Genomic DNA, 16,411 nt, shown 5'->3' on the forward strand with positions numbered 1-16,411 from the left:
AAAAAAAAAACAATAGACAGCATATATGCAAGGTCCGAAAAACCCTTAGAGGCTTGACAAGAGGACTTCCTTAAATGAGCATAAAAATGAACATTATCATGGACATATATGCATATCATACGCACACACACACACACACAAACAATGGCAATCCGTTTAAATATTTAACAGCTAGACTGGATATGTGTTGCAGATATCCGCAATTCAATTCTCCCTAGTCAAAAAGAGCATTTCAGATATTTACAATTACATTCTTCCTATCCACAATTGTCATTTCAGATATCTACAACGTCATTCTGCCATTCATGTGTGGGGTATCTAATTACAGATATCTACAATTTAATTCTGACTAGTCATAATTCCAGTTCAAGATATCTTTAATTCCCTTCAATTCAAGATATCTACATCGTCCTTTTTAGATATGTTAAATTAGGTTTTGACTAGTCAGAACAAAGTTGTAGATATCTTGAACTGGAATTTTGACTATTCAAAATTACGTTGTAGATCTCTCAAACTGGAATTACGGATAGTCATAATTTAATGTAGATATCTATAAAAGTTATAGATATCTTGAAATTAATTTTAATTAGAAATATTTCAAATTGGAGATATCTTTAACTTCCATTCTGCCTAGTCAAAATGTAATTACAGATATCTTGAATTAGGGTTTTGACTAGTCAAAATGACGTTATACTGTAGATATCTTGAATGACAATTCTGACTAGTCACAATATAATTACGACAAGTCAAAATGCAGTTGTAGATATCTGCAATGTTAATTCCGGATAGTCAAACTTAGCCATTAAATGGCTGCGTTTACATGGGAAGTTTAATTCAGAATTAAAATGAGTAAAAATGACCATGTAAACACCTAATTCCGAATGAAAATGGCCATTCCAAATTAAACTTAATTCCGAAGTAAGTGGCTGGTTTATTCCGATTTTAAATCCGAATAGAATAATTCTGCGATCATGTAAACACTCATTCCACTTTAAATTAATTCCGGTCTTTCTGCGCTGCTCTTTCCCTCGTCCGTCTGTCGCCGTGACGCTTATATTTCGCGCTGGGCTTGTTTTGGAAACAAAGTTTCAAGATGGCAGCACGCAGTAAATGGTGGTCAAGAGCAGAGACCATTTATTTAATAAATAGCTTGGAGGACCTGGAAATAATTAAAAGAACAGATGGCAGGAAACATAAAAATGATGAGCTTTTCAAAGTTGAGCGGCTAAGTTTGTTTTTCCTCCGGTAGACGTAACTTCCGGTCCGCCCCCTTATCCAATCAGAACCTTCCCAACCCCCAGACCTTAAGCAGAATTTGATAAAGCCGATCAAACGTGTTTTCCATGTAAACCTCAATTCGGAATTACTATTTCCATAAAATAGTTTAATTCTGAATAATTAATTTCATCACGTAACCATGGTCAATGTAAAAACTGCTTGCAATACATACACTCCCGTACGACGGAGTATTAGGGCCAAACTAAGACAAAAAAAAAGGAAATTACGAGAATAAAGTCATAATGTTGCGAGAATAAAGTCGTAATAGAATAAAGTCGTAATATTATGAGAATAAAGTCGTAACATTACGAGAATAAAGTCGTAACATTACGAGAATAAAGTCGTAACATTACGAGAATAAAGTGGTCATTTATGAGAACTAACAGGAAGAGCAGTCTTCTCCCTGTGTTAAAATGAGGAATATTGAGCATCTTGTGAAGTTTTATTTATATATTTATATTAATTTAATATTATGACTTTATTCTCGTAATTTTACGACTTTATTCTCATGTTATTATGACTTTATTCTCGTAATTTCAAATTTTTTTGTCTTTGTTTGGCCCTAATACTCCGTCGTACTCCCGCGCACAGCACGCTCACACAAAGAAAAGAAAAAATTACATACCCAAAAAATAGAAAAGACAAAGGCAAGAAAGAAAAAAAACTACAATACTGTATAAAGTCTTCAAGTCCAGCGGTGCAGGAGCCTCCAGTTGTCCAGGTGCCACCTCTCAGGTACGTCCAGGTGTTCAGGGTCACCGGGCTCCCCTCACAAGGGGCAGATCTTGATGCTGTCGGAGCTGGCCGTGAACTGGCCCAGGGCGAAGTCCAGCCCCACCCCGACCCCGCTGCCCACCCCGAAGGCGGCGTACAGGGGCTGGGTGAAGTTGGCCCTGAAGGTGTGGAGGTGCGTCATGCTGCCGGCCACGCTGTAGAAGTGCAGCGCCCCGGCGGCCAGGTCCAGGTACACGCCCAGGCGGGGGGAGTACCCCACCGGGATGTCCCTCTTCTGGTTGTCGTGCATGGCGGCGCAGCAGGTGTCCGACAGCTCCAGCGTCCAGGACTGGGCGTTGTAGCCCAGCCCCGCCCGGGCGTCCGAGCCCTTCCTGCTCAGGGAGCCGTAGGCCACGCCCATGGAGGAGCCGCGGCCCCTCCACTCCACCTCCCAGTAGCAGCGCTGGGCCTGCAGCGGGCTGCGGCTCAGCACCTGGGTCCAGCCGTCGAAGCGCTGGGGGGCGTCGGGCTGCGGCGCCGCCGCCCCCTGCAGGGTGGCCTTGGTGTCGCCCTCAGACAGAGCCAGGCGGCGGTGGGCCGTGTTCGGGTCCAGGACCAGCGTCACACAATCTGAGGGGGGAAAGTACACCAGTTACACGTGATCCTCCATGAAACCTGAGTTTATCTGGTTCCTGGCTCTGGGACTCACACTGCAGGAACTCGTCCCTGGTCCTCGGCTCCGGCGCCTGCAGGCTGTCCAGGTTGATCTCTCTCACTAGAGAAGCAGACATGAGGTCAGGGCTCGCATCTCTTCAGTTCCACAGGCGTTTATTGACGAGGCGATGTTGACTCACGTGCTGGGAAAGCAGGGTGACCGACGGCGTCGGGGGAGGGGGAGTCCAGGAAGAGGCCCGGGTTCACTGACCAATGAGAGGTCACCGTTAGACACCTCACCTCTGGTAACATGACGGGGACAACGACAGTGTTCTTACCTTCTGCTGGTGCTTCAGTCAGAGCCGCCACCCCCCCTGTTAGAAGCACAGACAAACTTAGACTCAACTACATGCACGTGCACAGGTGGGGGGGGGGGGGCTTTCTCTCAAAGACCTTTTTTTTTTTTTTTTAAGGCCTTTAAAAAAAAGATTGTGGAACTATCGTGCCATTCCTTCACCAATATCATCTAACAATTAATAACAATTCAGCTAAATAAGATATGATGAACATCCACCTCCCACATGTACCAGTTATTTATGTTGCATGTATGATTTATGTTATGATTCAGATCTGTAATGTTTTTCCGTCATTACTTTAGTTTTGATTAGTGGGTATCCAGACTTATTATAGTTTTGTATTTTTCCATTAGTTTCAGTATTAGTTTTAGTTTGTTATTATAATATGGGGTATTTGTCGTGGGTACGGTTTAAAAAGTTACAAAATGTCTGTTGTAAGGAGGCCATGGATGGACCAGACCAGGAGGTCTTGGACTGCAAGGAGCATGAGGTTCTACAGATGGAAAAATAGGAGGCTGAAATTTTCTCTGTCTGGTTGCGAGATTTGTCAGTAAATGTTTGAAACCCTACAAAAACTCAAAATCTTACCAATACTACTTGTCTTATATCCAGTCAAAATGTTTTATTTCTAGTCCAAAAAAAATCATTACATTTAAAATAAGACAAGTCACCTAAAAAGTAACTTATTCTACACCATTTTCACTCATTTCAGTGAAAAATTTCACTTGTTCCATTGGCAGTTTTTTTTTAAAACTTTTTATTTTTGGTAAAATTAAGTTTAAACTTTTTATATTTGTATTTATATTTTTATGTTAATAAAATAATGCTTTATCCTTTTAATTGTCATATTTTTAATCATATTAGAAATCCCAAAATACAAAATAGCTTGCTTGTAAAAAGTGTTTGCTTGAGCCAGAAGGCTCGGTTTTTTGTATTATAATGTAACAAAGTAAAAATGTAACAAAGTTACTGTCGGAAAGTGTTAAAGTCGTGTTCCATGTGTCCCTTTTTACATTTCAGCACCTGCCCCTCCAAAGGTCTGCACGTCCCAGCTCAACTAGATCATTCAAACACGACGGTCAGATTAGCAGCCGGGCTTACATGGGTTTCCTGCTGCAGCCGGGGCAGCACTCGGAGCGGCGGGGACGGCCTGGCTGGCGCCACGGCGGTTGGAGCGGAACAGGCTGCTGATGGACGCCATCCGACTGAAGGCTGAACACAAAACACATCACTGATAAACGCACCGTGCAGGTTCTGCCACTGGGGGGCGCCACGCTGCAGGACTGTGACCGTACTGTACCTCCGGTGGGTGCAGAAGCGGGATCTGGGCTCGCTGGGGCTGGGGTCAGGGCCGGGGCCGGGGCCGGGGCCGGGGATGCAGCGAGGGCCGCCGGGCCCTGGCTGGACCTGCTCCAGAGAGACGGAGACTCCCTGCGGCTGGGAGCAGGGCTGGGGTTGGGGTTCGCCTCCCTCACTGTTTAAGGATTAGTGAGACGAGGTCAACGTGTCCATCGGTTTACATAACAAGGAAGTAATAGTCCCTTAAACTGCTGCTGCTGCTGACTCCACATCTGTGTGACCCCTCAGTGCAGCAAACGCAGGATGTGAAACACATTTGTTCAGTATGTCCTCTTTAGAGGGAACTGTAATTGTTATTATTTTAATTCTGCATCTGTAAGCTTGTTGGAATTATGAGAAAAACTAAAGACCCATTAATATGAACACAACCAATACAGATACCGCCCAGCTGTACTGTACGGAAGAGTATCAGGGCCAGGCAGGAGAAAAATAAAAATAATATTTTAGAGGAGGAAGATTTTTTTTTTCATTATGCACTTTGAGAAAAAAGTCAAAATGTTGAGAAAAAAGGCAAAATTTTGACTTTATTCACAACATTTCGATATTATTCTTGAAATTGTATTTCAACATTAATCTCGACATTTCGACTTTTTTTCCGAAGTGCACAATAAAAAAAAATCTTCCCCTCTCAAATATTTTTTCCCCTGCATGGCCCTAATACTCTTCCGTAGTACTGTATTCAGAACTGGGTCCAACTTGGAGGTTTTAACTGGAACGGTGACGTTTCCAACTGGGAAAATCTTGGAGACTTCTAACCTGACTTCAGAGTCTAACATGACTGCTGCTCGCATCACCACGACAGTTAAATACGTCAAATAATAATATATTAATAATATGAATATTAGAAAAATAATTATTCTGTTTACCGTACATTAGGCCTAAGTTATTTGTTTCCCTACCGAATGTGTATTTGGTGAGTACCGAAGACCAATTACAGTGCTACGACGGCTAGCAGCAGACCCAAACACCTGGAGCTCGTCAGAAAAAGGGGCAACATCCGTAGTACTAATGATTGAACAACATGCAGTTCCTTGACTGACCTCTAGAGGCTCAAGTTTGATGATGGATGACGAGAAAAACCCGCAGGTTGCTGCAGGAAGTAGCAGCTACACCAGGGGTGTCAAACTTTTTTTCTCGCGGGCCGCACGCTCAAAATAACAAAAACGGTGCGGAAAATGTTTTCTCTAATTCTTTTTTTTTTTACTATTGTTATCTAATCCAATATCAGTTTAGTTAATTTTAAAGGAAATATGCACTTTGTTTACACTCTAATTATGTAAAATATATTTCTTCAGGATCTTTTCTTGAAATTTCTCGTTTTTTTTTCAAATTATGTAAGATACTTTTAATATCATTTTACAAAGATAAACAGAAACAAGTATGTTTTTTTTTATATTTTACTTTTTTATAGGAAATTTAATTAAAAGCAAAATCTTTCTTATTACATCCGAGACTGTTTATTTGTGATTTAGAGATTTTTCCAGTACAATTAAGTGTATTTATTTTTAAAAATTGGCGCGGATATTTACGCCAGAGTGCCAAAAAAGTCAGCACTTCTTTTTTAACTGTTTTACTTTGTCACTATCCTCGTATTCAAAACTGAAATTCTCCGAATAAATATCTTCTATCATCTTTTTAGCAGTGATATTTTTCCTGCGAAAATATATAATAGTAGTCGGTTAATAAAAATAAACGACCGTCTACAAAGAAATAAAATCGGCAAATGCATTCTAGAAAACTAAAAAAATGTCGAAAACTGCTCTATTTGTGGAATAACGATGGATTTGTAGAAGAAATGCGACCCGCGGGCCAAACATTTGACACCCCTGAGCTAGACTATAACCGGGAAGAGCCTGTACTCACCCGTCTCCCTCTCCTCTCTCCGCCGTCTGTTTCCCGGTCTGGGGGAGCTCGTGTTCCCTCCGTCTGCGACGCGGGAAGAGACACAAGATTAAAACACGAGCTCATCCGAGCTGACAGCTCCGTTTCCTTCTGACTCCAGGATAAAGTCTCACCTCGTGGTGAATCTCTGCTCCTGACGTCCTGAGCTCCGACACCTGAACAAGGAAACCTCACGTGTGACTAAATTACTTTAGAAAAAGAAGAGAAAGCTGCTCAGAAGTCAGAGCGGGGACGGGGTACCTCGTCTGTCTGCGCTTCGGGCTCCAACTGAGATGCTGGGTGTCGGAGCTGGAGGGAAACAAAAGCATGCGCGTGAAAACCAGGTGAAACCAGGTGAAAACAGGTGATAAAAAGATGAAAACAGGTGATACCAGGTGAAACCAGGTGGCAACCAGATGAAAACAAGTGAAACCAGGTGATAACCAGGTGAAACCAGGTGAAAATGGGTGATACCAGGTGATAAAAAGATGAAAACGGGTGAAAACAGGTGAAAACAGGTGATAAACAAGTGATAAAAAGATGAAAACAGGTGATACCAGGTGAAAACAGGTGATAAAAAGATGAAAACAGGTGAAAACAGGTGAGAGCAGGTTGAACCAGGTGATAACCAGGTGAAACCAAGTGAAACCAGGTGATAACCAGGTGAAAAAAAGATGAAAACAGATGAAAACGGGTGAAAACAGGTGAAACCAGGTAAAAACCGGCGAAAACGGGTGACAACAGGTGAAAACAGGAGATAAAAAGATGAAACCAGGTGAAAACAGTTGAAAATCAGGTGAAAAACTGGTGAAAACCAGGTGAAAACCAGGTGATAAAAAGATGAAACCAGGTGAAACCAGGTGAAAACAGGTGAGACCAGTTGAAAATCAGGTGAAAATCAGGTGACAAACTGGTGAAAACCAGGTGAAACCAGGTGATAAAAAGATTAAACCAGGTGAAAACAGGTGAGACCAGTTGAAAATCAGGTGAAAAACTGGTGAAAACAGGTGATAACTCGGTGAAACCAGGTGAAACAGATGCAAACAGGTGAAAAAGATGCAGGGAGCTGCGGTGAGACCTGGGGAGCGGTTGCGGCTGCTGCTGCTACTGCTACTGCTGCTATTGCGGGTTCCCAGACCAGAAAACACTGGAGAGAAAGAGAAACACACCTGTCAGGACCAGTCAGAGCATCATCAACACGTTCATAGAAGTCAGGAGGAAACTCACGCTTCAGAAGCCCCTTTTGTGCTCTGCTCCGGTTGCCTAGACGACATCACAAGTTATTTTAAGTTAAAAAAAAAAAAGACTTGAAGCATCTGCAAGAATTCTTGTCAAGCTCACCTTCTCCCAGAGTGAAGAGGGTGGTGTCGTTGACTGCAAGAGAACGAGACATGTGATGAAAATGACAAGGCTGGGGACAAATGGCACTTTTCCACCAGTACCTACTCAGCTCTACTCATCTCAACTCAGTCTGGTTTCTTTTCCAAAGTATCTACTCGGGACGTTAGACCCCTAGTGGGAAAGAACCAAACTGAGTGGAGGAGAGCCGAGCTGAGTAGGTACTAGTGGAAAAGCGCCAAAAGCTACACGTAACCATGGTAACGGACCTTGCTTGGTGATCTTGCCGAGCTCCTGGTTGCACAGATCCTCCACTCGCTCCCTGAGAGCCAGGACCACGTCTCCAACGGGATCCAGGGAGGCGTCGGGGTTGACGTGAACCGCCGGGAGGTCGCCGGACTCCAGCGGGCTGCACATGGAGTCACAGGTCTGGGGGGGACGCGGTTGAGAGGGTGAGAGGGTGAGAGGGTGTGCCCCCCCCCCCGGTGTGATGAGAACCAGGTGATAACCAGGTGATAACAGGCGATAACCAGGTGATAACCAGGTAAAAACAGGTGGAAATAGGCGATAACCAGGTAAAAACCAGTGATAAACAGGTGAAACCAGGTGATAATTAGGTGAAAATGGGTGATAACCAGGTGAAACCAGGTGAAAACAGGTGCAAACAGGTGAAATACAGGTGAAAATGGGTGATACCAGGGGATAAAAAGATGAAAACAGATGAAAACGGGTGAAAACAGGTGAAAACAGGTGAAACCAGGTGATAACCAGGTGAAAACAGGTGATAAACAAGTGATAAAAAGATGAAAACAGGTGAAACCAGGTAAAAACAGGTGATAATCAGGTAAAAACAGGTGAAAACAGATGATAAAAAGATGAAAACAGGTGAAACCAGGTGAAAACGAGTGAAAACAGGTGAAATATAGGTGAAAATGCGGGATACCATGGGATAAAAAGATGAAAACAGATGAAAACGGGTGAAAACCACGTAAAAAAAAGTTAAAACAAGTGATAAAAAGATGAAAACAGGTGAAACCAGGTGATAACCAGGTGAAAACAGGTGATAAACAAGTGATAAAAAGATGAAAACAGGTGAAACCAGGTGAAAACGAGTGAAAACAGGTGAAATACAGGTGAAAATGTGTGATACCAGGGGATAAAAAGATGAAAACGGGTGAAAACCACGTAAAAAAAAAGTGAAAACAGGTGATAAACAGGTGCAAACAGGTGAAATACAGGTGAAACCAGGTAAAAACAGGTGAAAACCAGGTGATAATCAGGTGATAACCAGGTGAAACGGCCAGGAGGTCTCTGGACTCCAGCGCATGGAGTCGCAGGTCTGGGGGGGATGTGGGTGAGCGAGTGTCGGGCATGCCCCCCCCTGCCCCACGGCGTGACGAGGCCTCACCTGCAGGTAGTGGATGTGGTCCTCACAGCTGACCAGGTCCCTCATCTCCGTGTCCCTCCTGCGGCGCTCCTGGACCTCGGCCTCCAGGCTGGCGGCCAGCTCCTGGGCCTGGCCCGTCTTCTCCAGGCTGGCCTGGTCCAGCGTCTCCTCCAGCAGCTCCTGCAGCCGCTCCACCGAGCGCTGCAGCTCCGTCAGCGCCTGGCCCACGTCCTGCTGCACCTTATGGGAGGAACGCTGCAGGGAGAGAGGCAGCGTTGGTGCTCCCCGTTCACACCAGCCCATACCACATCATTACATTCAACTCAATTCAATTTTATTTATATAGCGTCTATTCCAACAGAAGTTGTCTCCAGGATCTTTCCAGAGACCAGAACATAAACCCCCGAGCAATTATTAGATAAACATAACATAAACAATGGCAGGTAAAAACTCCCCTAGTGGGAGAAAAACCTTAAGCCAAACAGTGGCAAGGAAAACTCCCCTTTAGGAGGAAGAAACCTGGACCAGGACCTGGATCATAAGGGGGGACCCTCCTGCTGAAGACCAGCTGGGCAGAGCAGGAAAAGAGAGAACAGACAGAGAGAATGAAGAACAGAGAAAGCCGATAACCAGGCCATAACCATTTGAAAACCGGTGAAAACCGGTGAAACCAGATGAAAACATGTGAAAAGAAAGAGAAGACAGATAAAGGAGAGACACAGACACAATGGCTAACTGGTGCAGTACAGTAAGGATGGGCGATATTTTTACCGTTCACGATAAACCGTCAAAAAAATTCCCCACGGTAAGAATTTGTCATCTCACGGTAAAAATGATAAATTCCCGTTGATGATGTTTTTGTGTAAAGCTGAAGAAAGAAAGAAATGAGCCAGAAAGAAAGAAAGAAAGAAAGAAAGAAAGAAAGAAAGAAAGAAAGAAATGAGCCAGAAAGAAAGAAAGAAAGAAAGAAAGAAATAAATGAACCAGAAAGAAAGAAAGAAAGAAAGAAAGAAAGAAAGAAATGAGCCTGAAAGAAAGAAAGAAAGAAAGAAAGAAAGAAAGAAAGAAAGAAAGAAAGAAAGAAAGAAAGAAAGAAAGAAAGAAAGAAAGAAAGAAAGAAAGAAAGAAAGAAAGAAAGAAAGAAAGAAAGAAAGAAAGAAAGAAAGAAAGAAAGAAAGAAAGAAAGAAAGAAAGAAAGAAAGAAAGAAAGAAAGAAAGAAAGAAATGAGCCTAAAAGAAAGAAAGAAAGAAAGGCAGGTCAGGATGTCAGCAAGCATATAGCAGACATCTACACAGACAGGGGGAAGCAGCAGTGGAGACCAGCACAACAAACTACAAGTGCAATGGACAAAAATGATGGCTATGAGATACTTCTAATAAATAAAAACTGGAAGTGGAGAGCTGAGGACCAACCTTCATCCCCTCCATGACCTTCCTCACGTCCTTCAGCTCCTGCTCTCTGTCCTTCAGCCGCTGCTGGTTGTCCGCCTGGACGTCTGACAGCAGCTTCTGCAGGAGGACAGGAGACAGGTTTCAATTTCAATTTCAATTTTATTTATATAGCGTCTAATACAACAAAAGTTGTCTCTAGACGCTTTCCAGAGACCCAGAACATGAACATAAACCCCGAGCAATTATTACATAAACAATGGCAGGTAAAAACTCCCATAGTGGGAGAAACACCTTAAGCCAAACAGTGGCAAGAAAAACTCCCCTTTAGGAGGGAAGAAACCTTGAGCAGGACCAGGATCATAAGGGGGGACCCTCCTGCCGAGGGCCAGACTGGGGGTCAGCACGGCAACATCACAGCAGGCAGGTGGAAGCAGCAGCGGGATGACCAGGGGTGGAGACCGCAGGCCAGCACGCAGTTCCTGAAGCTCCGGCCCAATCATCAAGTCCCAGGTTAGGTTCAGGGTCGGGGAAAGGTTGAGAAGGGGCAGGGCCAGGGAGAGGAGTCTTGACGGACAAATCTCTCCCCCGCCTGACCAGGCCGTTACCCTGCCTCTCTCACTCCCACGCTGCAGGATCCGGTGTTTTGCATTCAGAGATGCTCTTCACCACCGGCAGAGGATGCTGCACCATGAACAAAAGAGAAAAAAGAGAAGAGAACGGGGGGCCAGCACAAGAAACTACAGGAACGACTCTAACACACTAGAGTTTACACTACCTAGAGATTTACCAACACCAGCTGGAGGTTTACTAAACACTAACTATAGCTACTGTAACCAGACAGGTGGTTACAGTACGTGCTGCTGATGGTGGCGTGACGGGGAGGAGCTTCATGAACGGACAGGAATGTTGTCAGGAATGTCTTCGGCCCCGCCAAAGGACATGGGGTTTTATTCTACTTCTACACATCACCCAAACTGAACTTTGAACACTCAAGCAGACATTACATTTCCCCAGGTTGCATGGTCCCCGGTGGTCTCACCTGTCTCTCCAGCCGCTCGGCCTTGGTGGACACGCACTCGTGCTCCTTGTGGTAGTTGCTGGTGCACAGCCAGCACACGAACATCCGGCACTGGCGGCAGAAGAACTCCTGCAGGTACTTGTGCTGCGTGCAGATCTTCTCCGCCAGGTCCCCGGTGGGCGGGATGAGCTCGTGCTGCTTCAGGGACTTCTTGGTGCGGTGGGGCTTCAGGTGGGCCTCGCAGTAGGAGCTCATGCAGGCCAGGCAGCTCCTCACGGCCGCACGCCGCTCCCCTTTGCACAGGTCGCACGGCACGGCCGAGGAGGGCAACCTGGCCGTGGACGTGGCCGAGGCCGAGGAGGAGCCGCCCCGGCTCCGCATGGAGGCCCTGACGTCGGTCTCCCGGGCCCCTCGGCGGAGCTGCTCCACGGCTTCGGCCAGCATGGTGTTCCTGGACAGAGACGGCTTGGGGCAGAAGGTCTGGCGGCACTGGGGGCAGCTGAAGACCCCGTTAGGGTCGTCCTTGCTCCAGTAGTCCTTGATGCAGCCCATGCAGTAGCTGTGGCCGCAGGGGATGGTGACCGGGTCGTTGGGGAGGTCCAGGCACACGGGGCAGTTGAACTGCTCCTCCGTCCACAGCTTGGCACTCATGACCTCCGCCGGCGGTGAAGAAGGATCACAGAAAAGAGTCCTGGCAGAGCCGGAGGGAGGTAGTGTGCAGCCTGGATCCTCGCGGGAGGAAAACGCTGCGTCTCAGGTGAGAGAAGGCAGAGAGGAGGTGGGTGGGGCCACAGCCGCCCGGCAGGTCCAGCAGGGAGAACAGGTGCTGGTGGAAAACTGCTGAATGCCGGGACAGCGAAGGTGTGAGTGGACCAGTCCGCTTATCATCCATCAACAGGAAGCTTGTAGTGAAGTAGACAAACCAGAAAAACAATGCATTTTAATGACGCTTAAATCAAAGTACAGAAGTCTGTTCAGGAAAATGTCCTCAATGTGTCGTCATTACACTTTACAGGTCTGTCGTGGCTTGCCGGATAGTCAAGTTAAAGATAGTTAATACAGATACAGAAGATCACCAACACGGAAAATAAAGTATAGCAGATTTTTTACATTTTGACATCTTTAGAAGGCAAAAAAAACATGAAAATCACAACACTGAAAGCTTACCGCCAACTGCTTACCAACATGAAAATAAAACAAATAAATACAAATTATACAAAATATCCGGGGTTTTCTCTTCTAAAATCTCACAAATGACCTTTCTGTGACTTCTAGTCAAATAAGGTTATTTGAGACACACATAACAAAGGACTTTTTACAACAAATCAACAGCAGGATCTCTTCATTGTGCTGATTTAAAGGGCATATAGTTGCCTGCAATGCTCCCAAAAGGAATTTGATATTGATACAAGCTTGAAAACCTGAAATATTAACAATAAAATGTTATAAATAAAAACTGTTACAGTAAAAAACTTTTTTTTTAATGAAAGGACTAGGAAATAAAAACCTAGAAAGACAATGAAGTCCTTTTAAAAACCCGTACTGACCAGTAGATAGCAACTTCTGCACTTTTTCAGAGTTATATTACGGATTAAAGTTATTATATTTTATTCTATTAAAATAAAAACAATATATCAACATATTTACCCAGTTTTCTGAGTTTTTGGTGTCTAAAGACGCGACCCTTCATTCAATCAAATCAAACCGCATAAACTGCATGAAATGTTCAAAGCGCTGTATCACAAACGCCTCACATTTAACTTTTTTTTAAAGCTAAATTGCATTTACTTACTTAAAATGTTACACTATTTGCAGTTTTTAAGAAAAAGCTCTTAAAGTAAAGCCAAAAGAAAAGCACGCCGTTTCTCAAACGACTTGAAGCGAACCCGGAAGTACGCAGAGGGGAATCATCTTGTTCTGCTAGAACTAAACCTCAACACATGCGCGTAACAAAGCTAACCTAGAGTTATTTTTAAAGCAATTTTGAAATGTCAGATAAACCCATTAAACGTCCAGGGGTGGGTGTTGGGGTGCTGGTGACGGACTCGTCCCATCCAGGCTGTGTTCTCCTGGGGAAACGGAGGAGCGCGGTGGGGAGAGGGACTTATCAGCTGCCCGGCGGTCACCTGGAGTTCGGGTAGCAGCACTTCATTCACACATCTAAAGCCTGATTTATGGTTCCGCGTAGCCTACGGCGTAGGGGACGCACGTACGGTGCGCGTACCGCGTACACTACGCCGTAGGCTCTGCGTCGATTTTTACGCGCGACCATAATTCAGGTTTAACTCATCAATAAACTGTGTCCCGTTCACTCATCGATGTTTTTACTGACGCCGAACATCTGCCGAAGTCATCAGCGTTAAGACATGTACTGAATACGCAATCTGGCTAGTTACTAAACATGCTAAAATACTAATTCTCAGTTTTTTTCAACAGAGTTTGGTTGGCAGTACTATAGTAAACCTTTCAGTGTAATATATGATATGTCAGCGTACAGATCAAAAGATAACTTGACTTGACATGTAAGGGGAAGAGAGATTTGAATACTAATCAAATCAAATCAAATCAAATCAAAGTTTATTTAGACGGGACAATGCATATTAATGAACACTACATTTTAAGCAGTGTAAATACACCGGGTTTGAGCAGAAATGTGGTCCCCACAGAAAACATCAAAACAATTCAGTCAAACAATACAATCAGGAACAAACATAAAACATACATAGTATCAAAATAGATTTAGCAGCATTTAAAAGCAGTATGGATTGTATCTAAAGTGACTTGAGTTTAAAGTGACTTGAGCAAAAAATGCATATTACAATAATGAAATACCAGCGATGGTAATATTATGGTGCTGAGACTATCCAAGTTGTGTGACATACAAAGTGGGTGTTGCATTGCACATTGCCCTAGTACGTACAAATTAAAACAGATAATTAACATTAAGACAAACTACACAAGTTTAAGCCTGGTTGTGATAACCTTGTTGTTCCTCCCATAGCCGTGATTTAAAATGTTTGGTGAAAGAGGTCAGAGTGGGAAGTTCACGTATCGTGCTTGGTGTTGCATGCACTAATGAATATGACCTTGCTTTTATGTCCCTGACAGAGAAACGTGGGAGGAATGTGCTCACAGAGAAGTGTTGGAGGAAGCCGGAGTCCACTTGGCGAACATCCGCTTCGCTTCAGTCCTGAACTCCATCAGACGGGAAGAACAGTACCACTATGTCACCATAATCATGCAGGGAGAGCTGGACCGGAGCCAGTCGGGGGAGCCGGAGAACCTGGAGCCAGAGAAGAACGAAGGTCAGTGAGCTGGAGAAGCTGTTGATCCGTCCAGCTGAGCGGATGCTGACCTTGGTCCTCCTCTTCCCCAGGCTGGACGTGGACACGCTGGGAACAGTTCCCTCCGGAGGAGAAGCTCTTCATGCCGCTCGCCGGTCTGAGACAACAAGGTTTCCATCCGTTCAGGAAGGAAGAAACCTGAGTCTGCTTTTAACTCAGACATCCCTCTTTCATTTACTAGATCAGGGGTCGGCAACCCGCGGCTCCAGAGCCGCATGCGGCTCTTTAGCACCGCCGTAGTGGCTCCTGGAGCTTTTTCAAAAATGTTTGACCTTTTTTTTTTCCTTTTTCTTCTTTCTTCTTTTTTTCCTTTTCTCAACATTTCGACTTTTTTCTTGAAATTTTGACTTTTTTCTCAACATTTCGACTTTTTACTCGACATTTTGACTTTTTTCTCGACATTTCGACTTTTTTCTCAACATTTTGACTATTTTCACGAATTTTTGACTATTTCCTCGACATTTCGACTTTTTTCCTCGACATTTTGACTTTTTTCTCAACATTTGACTTTTTTCTCAACATTTGACTTTTTTCTCGACATTTTGACTTTTTTCTTGACATTTTGACTTTTTTCTCAACATTTTGACTATTTTCACGAATTTTTGACTATTTTCACGAATTTTTGACTATTTCCTCGACATTTCGACTTTTTTCCTCAACATTTCTACTTTTTTCTCAAAATTTTGACTTTTTTCTCGACATTTCGACTTTTTTCTCGAAATTTTGACTTTTTTCTCGACATTTTGACTTTTTTCTCAACGTTTGACTTTTTTCTCAACATTTGACTTTTTTCTTGACATTTTGACTTTTTTCTCAACATTTCAACTTTTTTCTCGAAGTGCATAAATAAAAAAAAAATCTTCCCCCAGTTATAACTAATATAGAAACATGCAGCATGTGTTGCCTTCATTCTAAGGCTTATACAAGACTTTTCATTTTTTGCACTCCAGACATATTTGTTTTTTGTGTTTTTGGTCCAATATGGCTCTTTCAACATTTTGGGTTGCCGACCCCTGTACTAGAACATAACATGGTTTACTTTAACTTTCATTAACCAGTATTAAAAATACAGTAGATGTGTTATCTTCAGGAAGTCCAGGCTTTCCAGGTTTTAGATGTTAATTTCAATTCAACGGTTAAATTTAGTTTTGATGAAGTCGACATTCTCTTCGCTGACGTTCAATAAATATTGTATCCGAGGATTATTATCAAGGCAGGTTTATTTATTTGGCACATTTCATGTACAAGACCATTCAAAGTGCTTTACGTAAAACATTTAAAATACATTAAAAAGTAAAAGAGTTTAAAAGCAGAATCAAAGACAGACATAAGTTAAAAAGAATTATACAAATGAGATGCAAGAAATGAAGGTTGTAGTGCATTGTGGGAGCATCAACATCTGTCACCGTCACCTCACAGATGTTCAGACCTTTGGACATTATTGAGTCAAGACAATGTCCTTAGTTGTGTGTTTTCTTCATCACATGTTGAGTCGGTGCAAAATGATCAAGAAAGGATGCTGGTGTGTTGGATGCTGGTGTGTTGGATGCTGGTGTGTTGGATGCTGGTGTGTTGGATGCTGGTGTGTTGGATGCTGGTGTGTTGGATGCTGGTGTGTTGGATGCTGGGGGTGATCGTTTTTATTTTTTCCCATTTTTGAGAATTTGGTTTTTAGCATTTTTTGCAAATA

General features: G+C 43.6%; 2 protein-coding genes across 2 annotated transcripts; one reads left to right on the forward strand and one right to left on the reverse strand.

Annotated features, from left to right (window-relative positions):
• Positions 1-1,831: 1,831 nt before the first annotated feature.
• trim25l (tripartite motif containing 25, like) lies at positions 1,832-12,092 on the reverse strand. Its single transcript, XM_061715359.1, has 15 exons — positions 11,399-12,092; positions 10,381-10,476; positions 8,989-9,222; positions 7,850-8,009; positions 7,584-7,616; positions 7,412-7,505; positions 6,504-6,551; positions 6,377-6,418; positions 6,225-6,287; positions 4,298-4,476; positions 4,104-4,214; positions 2,985-3,020; positions 2,847-2,912; positions 2,702-2,767; positions 1,832-2,622 (listed from the first exon to the last, which is right to left on the reverse strand). Exons 1-15 carry the CDS (start codon positions 12,026-12,028, stop codon positions 2,048-2,050), a joined length of 2,433 nt encoding a protein of 810 aa, XP_061571343.1. The 5' UTR covers positions 12,029-12,092; the 3' UTR covers positions 1,832-2,047.
• A 1,237-nt stretch (positions 12,093-13,329) lies between these two features.
• On the forward strand, positions 13,330-15,154 carry nudt15 (nudix (nucleoside diphosphate linked moiety X)-type motif 15). Its single transcript, XM_061715831.1, has 3 exons — positions 13,330-13,514; positions 14,486-14,682; positions 14,754-15,154. Exons 1-3 carry the CDS (start codon positions 13,366-13,368, stop codon positions 14,861-14,863), a joined length of 456 nt encoding a protein of 151 aa, XP_061571815.1. The 5' UTR covers positions 13,330-13,365; the 3' UTR covers positions 14,864-15,154.
• The last annotated feature ends 1,257 nt before the right edge of the window (positions 15,155-16,411 follow it).

Source organism: Cololabis saira, chromosome 24 (genome assembly GCF_033807715.1).
Source record: "Cololabis saira isolate AMF1-May2022 chromosome 24, fColSai1.1, whole genome shotgun sequence".
Taxonomy (NCBI): Eukaryota; Metazoa; Chordata; class Actinopteri; order Beloniformes; family Belonidae; genus Cololabis; species Cololabis saira.